This window comes from Streptopelia decaocto (assembly GCF_964273445.1).
Source record: "Streptopelia decaocto genome assembly, chromosome: 6".
Taxonomy (NCBI): domain Eukaryota; kingdom Metazoa; phylum Chordata; class Aves; order Columbiformes; family Columbidae; genus Streptopelia; species Streptopelia decaocto.
In genome coordinates, this window is record NC_138660.1 from 16103083 (window position 1) to 16116752 (window position 13670).

Genomic DNA, 13670 nt, shown 5'->3' on the forward strand with positions numbered 1-13670 from the left:
CCATCCCCCGCCCCATTCCCCGCCGGGCTGCACCGGAGCGCGACGCCCGGGGCCCGTGCGGGGAAGCGACGGCCTCTCGTCTGGGCCAGCCACGCCCTTCCGCCCCGCCCACCCCGCCGTCGCCCCGTGGATTCGCGGGCGGCATGTGTACACACACGCGATCCAGCCAATAGCGCGGGGAGGGCGCCTGACCTCACGCGACGCGGCGGCCAATGGGCGCACCTGGCTGCCAGACGCCGCCAAGCTTGTGCGGGGGAGAGGGACTCGGTCAGAGCACGGCGCGGCGGCGGCGTGAGGCGGCGAGCGGGGCCGGGGCCGGGCCCGGGGGGTGGCGGCGGCTGCCGAGCTGGAGCCGGGGCTCGCGGACTGGCCCTGGTGGGCTCCCGTCTCCGGGGCCTCCTCGCGAGCGGCGGGTGCGCGGCGCCGGCCCGGCCGAGAGGCGTCGTCGGCGCGCGGGGCCGGGCGGAGCGGCTGGCTCCCTGCCGCGCGCCTGCCGAGGGACCGTCGCCGTCTCGTCGCCTCAGCGCCGCTCTCTAGGCCCGGCCTGCGCTGCCGCGCTCCCTCGCCCTCTTCTCTCGCCGCTGCCGGGCTTGCAGGTGAGCGGGGACCCGGGGGGCGGAGCGGGCGGGCGCCGTGGGACCGTGAGGAAGGGGCAGCGCGTTTCTTCCCGGCGAGCTGGGGCGCCGCTTTCCCCGCCCCGCACCCAGCGGCGTTTAACGGGCGCCGTGTGGCGACTCGGGTCTGTCGCCGGCCCCCGCCCTCGCCGTGCCGCGCGCGGGGCGGGCGGGGGATGCGGCGGCGGCTGCGGGCGCCTCCCGCGCCCCGGGAGGGAGCCGAGCCGCTGCCTGACACCTGCGGCGGCCGCGGGGCGGCGGCGTGCCCGGCTGGCGGTGACAGCCGCCCTGCGCGCCGCCGGTCACCCGCTCCTCCATTGTGGGGAGCGCGCCGGGCCTGAGCCGGCGCCGCCGCGGGTGTGCGAGGGGGCGGCCCCGGCTGCTGCCGCGGGGGCGCTGGGGCGGGAGGTAAAGTTCAGGAAGGGGCCGGGAGGCTCGCGGCCGCGCAGAGTGTGGCTGGGACTTGATAGCGTGGGGGTTGTGACTCACGGCTTCGCCGGGGGAGGGTTCGTCCGACAGCAATAACAACAAAACTTAATGGAATGCCTCTTCCTGCACCCGCCGAGTTACAGGCCTTACCTGGCTTCCAGCCGTAAAAGGATTCAACGGCAGAGGTGAATCCAAATATAAACACTGTCTTTCGAATTGAGACTACAAACAGTAGGAGGAAAATACGGAATAAGGAAACATCCCTGAAAGGTGGAAGAAAACCGCATCTGAAAGCGTGCTCCCTCGTCGAGTAAAGGCGGGATGCTGAGCCATATGTCAGAGCTTGTGCTGTTTTCCTCTCTGGAAAGGAATTTGGTTTTCATTTTCTCTCTAAATTTTTGAATTGACAGATAAAGTTAATAGTTTAAATTGATATACTGTGTAAAATTAAAAAAAAATTACTTGCTCAGTATTCATCATTTGGAAATCACTTATTTTCATTAGTACTTCTAACAGCTGATAGACTTTTTTTCAGCTACTATCACTGCTGTAGCTTAATTTTACTGACAAAACAGAACAAAACATTGGAGCTTGTGTGATGTTGGAACTAATTGCAACTTGGTATAATCTTTGATTAAAAATAATTTTATGCTAGTACAAAATTATGTTATTAAAAGAGAAATGAATACTTTTTTCTCTATGTCTTTACCCATCCCGAATAAATTTTAGTTCATTTGAATATATTATATCCTGTCTTATATACAAAGTGTATAATTTGTATACATGGGGAAAGACTCATGACAGATGACTGGTGTTATAGAACAAATGCAGAACTGTATTTCACAGCCCATATTTGTGCCAGTGCTATGTGTACTCAAAGATGTTTTGTACATAGTGAAGTACTGAATTTCAGGAACTTCTGTTCAAAATAGCATATTGGGTGCTAGCTACAGCACTTTGAAGAAACATGGAAGAGTAAGGAGAAGTTTGTGTTCTAGAAAAGACTTGGCAGGAGAGGTGGTCATAAGAGGAAATAAAGGACAGATTTTTCTCCTTTGAAAACTTTCTTGTTGTGAAGTGGGCCTAGTGCGTCTAGAAGAGAAAGGAGTTAAATGATTTAGTTCTATACTAAGGAAAGAACTGAAAATTATTAAATATTAGCAATATTGTCTCATGGGAGAATTTAAGAGTGATCTTATTTCACTGTCAAATCATTGGGCTTTCTTTTAACCACTTCCTGTTTATACAGAAATCACTGTTATAACACAATGAAAAGAAACAAAACCGTTTGACTTGTACTATATTGATGTAATTAATTTTACAGAAAACATGCACCACTGATAGGAATGCTCTTTATTGCTGCAGAGGGTTCTGACTGGCAACCTCACTGTTCAAAGTGATAAAGTACAGTTTTCAGTACAGCATCTTGACAGCAGCTACCCAGTGTAAAGGTGACAGGCCAGACAATTCAGCTGGGCAAAAGGCACAGTGCTGTTTGCAAGGGATGTCAATACTGCAGCAGGATTCTTGATCTTTGTCTGCTCTTGCATATGTTGGACACTACTGTAGGGGCCAAACATCTTGGTGTGGTAATAGCACACATATTACATCAAAGCTGTTAGTATAAATGCCTGTTGCGGGAGCTGAAAGACTAGGTATATGCTAGGAAATACTGTAAAAAGGTGCAGATGCAGTAGGGAGTGACAGTTTTACAACTTCCTGGTTTGATTCTTCATGTGCTTTTTGTAACATCCAGTAGTAGAATGAAAGTATTTGTCCCCGCTGTTTTTTGCCAGAGGGTGGGGCAGTAGTAAGGGATCTTATAGTTTCATTAATGGAACTTTTTTTCTGCTTTGTTTGATTTTCTTTGTGCAGTGATAGTTTCCAATACAGGTCTTTACAGGCTGTTTAAGTTTACTTTTATACTTTCCAATAGTAATGGCATAAAAATCAATCTAAACAAATCAAACTATATGCATATGATAGTTCAGTTTGCAGTCTACTATGTATTATAATACATGCTAATAATGTGTATCCTAATAAATGCATTAGTGGAATCTGTAACAAAAGCACAACTTTCTAGAATATTATATTTCTACTGAAATACGGAATAGTAATGAAATGAAAAGGTATGATGTTTGGAAATAACTTCTCCTAGATCTGCTATTCACTTAGTACTGTTAAAGAAATTCTTTGCCTTTCAGAACACACTTTCCAAAATCTACAGCATCCTGAAGCCACTTTAGAGAATATTTGTCTTTACTGAAACCTATAAAAATGTTTAGATTTTTGCAGCACTAACTTGGTGAGAGTGATTTATCCAGCTCACATTTAGTACTGGCTGCCACAATAGAGACTGCAACTAAGCTGGAAAAAGGTTAGCATTTGTTTTTGTTGGTATGCTTGGTTGTGAACTGCAGCAATACTGGTGTTGGCACATTTCATATTTTTCTGACTTAGTGACAACGTTTAAAAGAGAGGTAGAAGACAACTTGATATTGTTAACTTCCCAAATTGCTTCAGTGTGGATTGCGGAGGGGGCTCCCTTAGATGTATCTTTGAAGGCACTATCCAGAATTGTCATGGCACTGTGATCTTCCTGGTTTAGAGTCCTCAAGTTATTTTATAGACATAAACAGTCATGTTTTCCACAAAACTTCTAAATATGCTGGTAGTTAACATAGCTTCTAGAAATAATCCATTTTATAAAGGTGATGTTCCTTTTCTTTTGACTGGTTTTACATTATTTCAATGAGTGGGACATGCCCTGATGATCAGGTTTTATACTAACAGTAGTAAGAGGCAGCAGTCATGGTGGTTGAGATTATGCTTCTCCTGTTCTAGATAGCTGATTCTTTCCCAACAGTGAATGGAGTGCCTGTGTCCCAAATGTGATTTTTTTTCTAACTTCTATAGACCATTTGTGAATGTAAGTCTGGTCTTGCAGCTTTTTTTTTTTTTTTTTTTCTGTGGAAGTTAGGGCATGCTCCCCTGTTTGGCAAGTCAGGTTTCTCCTGTTTCATCAGGTTCCTGTTGCTGCCAGGTTTGTCTCAGTTTGGGCGGGAATAGCAAATGATTCAGTTCTGCCTTACAAGCTCTTTAGTTCTTTTGTTCAACAGAGTCCCTTACTAACCCTCTGTCAGGTGACTATGGTCTGTCAGGGTGCATGAAAAGGTTGCTTTGATAGGAACTCATAATCCGTTTCCCCATGGTAGGTGTTAGCAGGTACGTTCTGTGTGAATAAGTCTACCATTTTCATTCACTGCGTTGTTATTGGGGATTTCAGCCCAAGATGTAAGTGGAAAAGATCAAGAAAAATAAGGTAATGTGTTCAGAATGAAATTGGCAGGGTGCTACAGGTAAACACTGTCTTTAAGGCTATGAACTTTTTGTGAAGTTGTATAGTTGAATTTTCAACGTGGTAGCAGCTATTATAAAGATATTTGTGGGAATTAAAAGTCTTAAAGCAAATGTACCAGTATTTGCTCATTAAGGCTTGTGAATGCCAAAGCACTAAAATACTAAAAGTCACCTGTGAACCGTAACAGTCATCCAAGTATTAAACTTTTCCCACATGAGCAATACTTGTAATTATTAGAATAACTGCAATTGACCTGTAATAGAAAGTATAGCAATAACATGACCACTAATTATGAATGAGATTAGGAACTGCAAGTGAAAGTGAGCTTATATCCCCAGAGTGAAATCAAAAACCTTTGCATGCGTGGACTCTCCATTTATTGTAAGGAAAGGGGTAACTTTCACCTTCATTATAAACTTGACCTTGAGAGTGGAGAAATACATTTTTGCTCTCTTAAATGTGCAATCCAGTTGTTGTGAGCTTCAGTTTATTTAAAATTCACCTTGCAATTGCAAATACATTTAAACAATTTTTAGAAATCAATAGCTTCATCCATACAACTGATAAAATTTTAAGCTGTGTATTGATTCTTTATAACAACAGGCCTCTGCTGTCTGTCAAAACCAAATTATTCATCCTCCTTCTTGCCGTAAAAGGAACTGGTAAAGCTGTGATCTGAACACAAAACAGCCCACTTCTTCCTTATGGATTTTTAGAGCGTGCACGCGCCCTGGTGAACTCTTCAAAAGTATGGAGTAGTCTTCATACATACAAACCATATCCAACCTTTTGTCACATTTCAACCCATAAGTAAATTTTCAAAAGATCATACTTTTTTATTTTTTTTCAAAAAACAAGTCATGATGGGGTTCTGTAAATTAGACTAAACTGATCAAACAGCTTGCTAAATCTGAAGGGTTTGTCCTGTGCACAGCCCTAGATGGTCATCTGACCTGTCAGTGGGTTGCAGCATTTGGAGAAGTTTCTTATTCCTCCTTTTAACCCCATTGTTACTATTCTGACAGTATTCGAACTAAACTGGTTCACCAAGGGGGTCAGGTAAAAATGGGAAGGAATGGAAAATAGAAGTAAGGGCAAAGTGGAAGATCTCTCTTAGCAATGATAGCAGAGGTAGGATCTTGTATCAGTGCAACTTGTTTCATGGAATTGTACCCCTTAGGTAATTTTGTGTGTTGTAATCAGTACTTTAGAGCTTGTGTATCACTAGAAACATCCCTTTCTGCCTTTGTACTGAATTATAACTAAAGAAGTATGAAATTTTCTGTAACCTTTATTCTTCAGTGAATACTGTCATCGTCTTCAATCCATACAAGAGTAAATAATGGCTTTAAACTAGAAAAAAGCTTATAGCAAATTGTAAGAAAAATGAGGGAAATAGTTATTAAGTCTCTCTCCATCATCAAGTTCCTTTTCCCTGTATAACTTGGTGATCTTTAATTAAATGCTAACACAAAATTATCTTCAGTTCATTGGATGTTAAGATCCTTTCAGCCGCAGGGTGTAGACAAAAATGTACCTTGGCAGGATGATTAAACTGTTCTGTGTATTTGTCAATGTACTGATACTCTGGAAATCTTAAAAACTGAAAATTAAAACTCATTACAAGACCAGATTAATATCTAGAGCTTTCTCTGATGTATCATACAGTATATGAGCTGGTGGTAGCAAGAAGCTTGTTTGAAGTCTCAGTAGTCAAAAATATGCTCTTTTCAGCTGAGCTTCATTGAAAGAGGAGCTAATGTATAATTGGCAATGCACAAAGACTGTCTTCCCAAAATATTTTCAATTCATTCATATAGATCACTAAATTTTTTTCAAAAGTCAATCCACTGCTAAAATGAAATTTCCTAAGGCAAAAATATGTTTGTGAAAATAGAGTGTGCTCTTTACTCTGAAAGGAAAGTTGTACCTGCTTCTTTCCACTGAAGCAGTAGACTCTTAAATGTTTTGCCCTGTACAGTCGCCAGCTATGGAAAAAACCCTGGGCTAGAAACCCACTTAGAGAACAAAAGATGAGTTTCTAGAATAAATTGTCTACTGAAAGATCTGCAGTTAAATTTCTGTTAATTCCAAATGTACCCGTGCTGATAAAAGTTGTCTAATAAAACTCAAAAAGAAATTTTAGATCATACTTTTTAAAGTGCTGCATGTTATCCACTGTTTTGCTGTCAAGCCCTACGTACCTTATCTTGAATGACAGTAAGCTGGTTTGGGGAATTAAAAGAGCCTTCAAAGGTTCAAGTGCTTGGGAATTATTCCACATGTTTAATGTAGCGTCCTCCTTATTTGAGCAATAAGGGACATGCTTCACCACACTGATTTTTGAATAAGCTGTGAGTGCTGCTCCTATTCTTAGACGTTTAGTTTACCACTAGTACTCGCGTGACACTGGGCTTGTCTAAGAGTGTGTCTGAGAAACTGAGTCCCTTGAGGGAGGAATATATAGTTCCAGGTTGGTGGGATTTGGGTCTTGGCACTGTCAGGACTGGACAAGCAGGAGAACTTGAGGCTCAACAGTGGAGCTAAGCTCATGGAGACTTTGGACACCTGCATCTCAGGGAGAGTTTGATTACAGCTTTGGATTTTCTTCCTGTGTTGTGTGTTCTTGTCACTTGTACATCTACTCAGACCTATTTTCATCCCCAGAGATTCAAGATATTCAGTAGTCTACATCAACAGTGCTCTTACTAGTCATAATGTGTACAACAGTGAGAGTAAATATAGTAAGTAGTGGAAGTAATGGGGACGTAGCATTTGGGATCAAGTCCAAGAGTGTTGAAAGGGAACCAATGCCTTTGTTGCCTCAATATATGCTGCATGAGGCTCTTAAAGGGTCCTTTCCCCTGACGTGCTGTTAGCAAACCACAGTAAATGTTGGTTGTTCCTTATATAGTTTAAGTGATAGAGTTTATACTAATTGAGCTTGCATATAGGCCTTATCTGCTTTTCCAGGATTTTTTAGTGTAAACTTGAGTCATAATTACTGCTGTTGTCAGGAGGTGTCGGTTAATTTTTTCTGATGATACAGTGGCATTTTGCACAATCACAGCAACCTAGGAGAACCTGGTTAATTGTAGATACTTATTTGGTTTTGTTCCTTCTCATTTCTTGTGTGTCAGGTTGTTCCTCCAACCCACAGCCTTTCCAGTTAGGTTCAGGTGGTTATATCTTCCATTTTCATCTTGATTTAAAGCAGTCATGCTCATTTTGGTTTTGTGTCATGTAGCGGTGAAAACTGTACTTTGGATTCATAAGTTGCAGTCTTTTAAGTCATGGAAAAAAAGTAAATGATGAAGCTTTTAAAATTTTGTTTGAAACTCCCACTATCATTTAGCAGTCAAGTCACTTAGATTTTCTTCTTTGGTTTCTCTAATCACCTTGTCTATTATCTACTAGGGCTTTCATGAAGGCATACAGTTGTTCACAGTAAAAACTGGAAAAAAAATTGTAGTACCTGCAAGACCTCATCATGTACATCATGGTGAGAGTTCCTTTCAAATGTTTCCTAAGAGCTACTTTCTAATATTATTTTAAAAATAAAAATTACTGTTTGGTAGCTGAAGATGGTGACTTATTTCCCACTCTGTGTGTCAGACTCATTGGTTGGCTTTTGGAGTTCTTCAGTAAGTGACAAGCTGGATGTTATATGGGCATGGGTATTTCTGTCTTATGCAGTTTGTAGGCGAAGTTTATTTCTTGTATACATAAATAACTGATAAAACTGGGAGTAAGTCATCTGGAGAGGGCTCAGGAAAAAAGTTGACAAATCAATGGAATCTTCTTATAGAGGTGCAAAATCTGTAATTTAAATTTCAGATATTTGATAACAAAGTTGTATTTCTGTTTCTTGGGGTACCAATAAATTAATCTGACTAGTACATTAGTACATACAGATATTTTCACTAAAATTGGTCCTTTTAATCTCAATTGCTTCAAAAAGGAGTTGGATATTTAAATGTTTTTTAGGAACAAGATGGGGAAACACTTCTTGGGAGCAGGTGGATTTCTGATAAGTACTTTGTAATTTTGAAATTTTACTGGTCTGAAAACTGAGACACAGTGAAGCAACATAATGTGTAACAGGTGGTCTAATACGTGTAGATGCTGTACGTAAATTAGTGGCTTAAAACCGAGCTTGTACTGATTAATAAGGAATCTTTTTGTCACTGCTGTCTTCTGAAATCAGCCTTGTAGTGCCATAGCTGTAAAGTTAGTATTATGGAGAGGTGTCTGAAGAATATAAACTAGTTTCTGGTGGAAAGGCTGGTGTTACACGGGTTTCTTTTTCTTGAAATCGATGACACTTCATTTCCTCTTATCTGACCCACTTACTTGGAATAATTTTCACTTTGCACAACTCCTGATCAAGTAAATGAAAAAACACTCCTTGGTGATGATAAAAATCATTCTAGTATACTAAATTATGTCTACATTTTTTTCTATGTTCCTTGAAGACTTTTCATCATAACAGTTTAGGTGAATGTCCAATAGTGGTCTTAATTTGTAGATGTTTAATACCGATGTAATACCTGCCTTAATGACACTTTCTGTTGTGAAGTGGAAGTGGGAGAATCTTTGTGTGGTGCTGGTCTGCATGAAGGTTTGATATGTGAAGTACGATAAGAATTTGAGAAAGCTAAAGAAAACCAGGATAGGTTTGGTAAAGCTTAATTTTCAGGGACAGAAAATAGACTGTTATGGTACGGGGCTTTATTCTTTTTTACTATTAGGTTTTAGCCAATATATGTATCTTAAAGGGATAATTTAAAAATAATACTTTGGACCATAGAAAATAAACCTATGAAGGCATATGATCTTTTTCTGCAGATAACTGTTTTCTGTTTTGCATTGTTTCTTGTACTGGGATTCAGCTTCAGTATCGCTGAAAGATCAGAATATATCTGTCTTTTAACCTGTAATGAGAACAGGTAAGGATAAACACTCCTGTACTGTTTTGTTGTACCTAGAGCTTGATTATCTGGGCTTTTGTAAATTTAATGCCTAAACTGGCTTTTTAATGTCATTGGCATAAGTGATTAACAACATATGTTCGAGAAGAAACTACAGCTCAAAGTTTACAAAGTCAGATGGTTCAGTTGGCTCACTGTACTGTACAGTATTTGACCAAAAGGCAAAATTGTGGGAGTGCATTATAAACCAAGGCTTAGGTTATGAAGAGACAACCTTAGTTCTGATAAAGCAATCTTTGCATCTTGTGCTTCGGGCTCTAAACCTGTCTTTATGCAGCTTCATTTCAGCAGAAACCAGCTAAAGAACAAAAAGGTTGAGGTTTATGTTTCTCTATCTGTGTGGTGCAAGCTGTCAAACAGCAATTAGGAATGAAGAGAATCTCTATTTTGAGGCCATCTGTGTAGGTTCTTTTGTCTGAACCTGACAAGAGGTCATGGCAGATGGTGGGGTCACAAAGTCTGGCTTCTTGAGCTTGACAAAATGTGTTCATAAAGCTGGAAGAATACCAACTGTTCGGACTGGCTGAAGAGCATTGTAGCAAAGGACTGTGATAGTTTATGGACAATAGCTTCTGGACCACTAAACTTGACAGCAAAGCACTTAGTCAAAGATGAAACTAGTTTGCTTATCTGTAAACGGGTTAAAACTGCTTAGCAAATGTGTTCTTAACTGTGTTGTATTTGAGTAAAATACTTGTAAAACCTCTTAAAGCAAGAGAGGGAGGTCAAACTGCACCGTGAATTTTGTCTAGAGCTCCAGAGGATGTATTTGGACAGTTTGTGTGGAAGGAGGAGGAAGCTAGAAAAATAAAAGCCACATAGATCATAATTTTCAGACCCAATGCAAGTTTCGGTATTTGCTCTGAGTAATGACCACTGTAGCTTTATGGCTTTTCTGTGGCTCTTCTTCAGGTTTCAGGATTGCTACACAGATCCAGTAGCCCCTTTCCCCCAGCGTGTAAATAGATATCTCTTTGTAGTATCTTCTCTGAAGGCAGAGAAAAATGCTTCTTATTTTCTTGGATGTTTTGAAACTAAAACTTACAAGTTTTTATGGGAGAAAGTCTTAGCAAGCAGAATTGTGTAGTGTCCTCCACATGCTGGAGTAGCTGCTTAATTATGAATGCAATAAATTGAGGGACAAAGGAAGATAAATACAGCTCATTCAACAGGAAATGAAGAACACCTCTAAGTTGAATAAAATGTTTTTCCACTAACTCTGATAAGAGTGTAATTAATACATCTCAATAACCAAGAAATCTATTGAAACATCCTAGAATTGAAAATTCTTCTGGATTGTGCACTACTGTAGTGATGGTAGAGTTCCCCATTAGCTACACACACTACTGAAACAATTTTTGGCACTTTCCTAGAAGGGAGGTGAAGACACTGGCCATTCTCAAACTTTGTGTAGGTTAAAATACAGTGGAAAAGGCATTAATTGCACCCTACTTTTGTAGTTGGTGAGTTCTGCTGTAAATGTTTGTGACTCATATATGTTAACTAATTCACACATCTTCCGAAAGATTTTGCTGAATTGATTCCACACTTGAAAGTGTGAGCAGCTCTCCCTCTCTTATATATCCAAGTGCAATTTAGATGTCTTCTCTAGTCCATTTATTAACAGCAAGTAGTACTTGTAAAGTACTTTTGAACTACTTAAATGCTTTGTCAAGCTAATTCTGTCTTTAAAGTTGTTTGTGTTGCGTGCATTGATTTGTAAGTTGTTTTCTTCTGTTTTCGGTCTTCTGGAAGCTTTGATTTTAAAAAGAAGTCACTTTATATTTTTCAGTATATACCAAGGTGTTTGTCTTTTCCTGGAATTCTAATATAATAATTCTAATTACATGGCAATAATAAAAAGCCTGTAAATATTAAAAATATGAGTTTGAGCTGCAATTTTTTTCCTGGGTACATTTCATAGTTTATACACAGCAAACATTAATCCAGGAAAAATCATTGCATCACTGCATTTCCTACTTTTTATCAAGATCTTTGGATGTCTGCAGAGATGGAATTAGCAGCTTTCTCTGTTGTTGGAGGCTGAAGACATGATGTAGAGAATTAATTCACTTTGAGATTTTAGAGTTAATCTGCATTAGATGCAAATAATTGCATGGTTTTAATTACAAGACTTTAGTAATGTAAGTTTATAGAATCATAGAATAGATTGGCTTGGAAGAGACCTTCAAAGATCATCTTGTCCAACCCCCCTGCAATGAACAGGGACATCTTCAACTAGATCTTAGAAAGTTTGGCCGTATGTAAAGGTTATATAAAATTACATCTCTGCCTATTCCAAGAATATACATTTCTAGTATCTGCACAGAACCTGACTCTTGTGGTGATTGATTTTATCAAAAAGTAGGAAAAAAAAATCTGTCCTCTGGAAATGCAGGGTTTCAGATAGAGAGGTAACTGAAAATATATTTTAACTACAATCTTTTATTAACTTTCTTACAGGATGTTCATTTTAAAGATTCTGTGAAGATGAAAAGTGATATCTTATGGTTTTACGGAATTTGAAGCAACATTGTCTGACATGACGGCAAAAAATGTAAGTATAATTCTACAACATGTACTACTTTTTATATTGGCATGCTATCAGTCACCTCTGTCTTTCAGAATTTGAAGGTCTTTGTGTTTGATTTCTTATATTTGTCCATACAAGAAATCAAACACAAGGACCTTCATATTCAAAAATCTTGTCCGTTTTTTGTATACCACAAATGCATATCCCATCCTCTTCTGCAGTATTTTGGTAAATTTAAACTGATTAGAAACTCTTTAAGGATGTGGAGTTTACTCAGCTGTAGGTCAGGTTTATAACTGGGGCAATGCTTTATGCTGTTTCCTTCCTGATCCTTGTGGATCCCTTCAAACTGGAGATATTCTGTGATTCCTCTAACATTGCTCGAGACTTATCAAGTAGCTTCTCATTTTGTTGAAGCATCTCACCTTCACACCAGAGTAAAATCCTACTGAGTTTGAGTCAAGAAAGAACAGAAAGGCAGCATATTTCTTTACTAATGTTGGTACACTTCTTGGTTTCTAGAAGACTGAGCACCTTCCTGTTTGTTCATCTCCTGCATTAACAAGCCTGTAGTGTGGTGTCTAGAGGATCTATATTTGACTCCCCTATTCTGAGTTCTGAGAAAGCTTATGAAATGTCTAACATCCTGACCTTAATTTTCTTCCTAATTAGCTGTGCTTCCTGAGGTACACAATTTGTAGAGACTACAGTTCTGATTGAGCTTTGTGGTCAGTGAGTGACTTTGGGCCCTGGGCAGTTTACCTGTTGGCTGCCTCTGATAGGGCATCCTGCAGTCTAATTAAACCTGAACAGGTTTAGGAACGAACATGACTAAAGAAATACCCCAGAATAAAAAAGCACCAATATGAATCAATAGGGAAATGAAGGAGCTGAAGGTTCAGTTGTGAACAAGTTGCAGTACTGTCTTTGAAGATGTTCATGGGAATCATAATTCTTATCCTTTCTCTTGTAATGAGTTAAGACCCTTACATCTAACACTTGATATTTATTGCTGTGGCTCCTCTGTTCCTTCTCTGAATTGAAATTATCTTCTATTTGTGTTCTTCTATTTCTTGCAGAGGCAAGGGTCCTAGGAAGAAGATGATACTGTTACCTATTGTGCAAAGGCAGCAGTAGTATGATCCAAGAGTGCTGGCTCTTCCTCTTGACTTTGCAGTTGTAATGCCCTTTCAACACTATATGCTATGCAATTTACTAACCTTTCAAACCTCTATTTTAAAGATCTGCTCAAGAATATATTTTCAGTATAAGGAATCACAGTGACCTCTTACCACATGAGCTTTCCTTGCTGCCCAGGCACCTGGGGGGAACCATAGTAGAATGCTGCTGTTTTCCATATGGACCTGCTACCAAAACGCGATAAGAGACAGTTCTGCGTGTGTTTTCATGTCTTCCTCCTTTTTCCTCTGCTCAAATCGAGGAGTTCCCATTCACGTCCTCCCCAGCCCTGCTACATTGCCTCTGCACCGCTGCCATCTGTGGGGGAAAATGGAAAACAGAGAGGAAAATATGAGAGACTTGCTCTCTTTCAGAAGCAACTTCTGTCTACAACAACCAAAGCACTTGGGTGTGGCAGGAAAGAGCAAGTCTGATACAGACAACGTTTGACATAAATTGATGAACTAAATTGAGCATTCTTAGGGACTTGTTTACAGAAGCACATAACTTAGCTCATTTAGGCAGTTTTTTATGATCAGGGTAGTACAGCAACAATTATGTTG

General features: G+C 40.3%; 1 protein-coding gene across 3 annotated transcripts in view; it reads left to right on the plus strand.

Moving 5' to 3' along the window:
• Positions 1-248: 248 nt before the first annotated feature.
• Positions 249-13670, plus strand: part of TFDP2 (transcription factor Dp-2) — a 51064-nt gene continuing 37642 nt past the window's right edge. For all 3 annotated transcript variants that reach the window (XM_082055060.1, XM_082055061.1, XM_082055062.1), the window contains exons 1-2: positions 249-596; positions 11859-11952. In XM_082055060.1, the coding sequence (XP_081911186.1) occupies positions 11938-11952 (15 nt within the window). In that variant the 5' untranslated portion in view covers positions 249-596; positions 11859-11937. The remainder of the gene's footprint in view (positions 597-11858; positions 11953-13670) is intronic.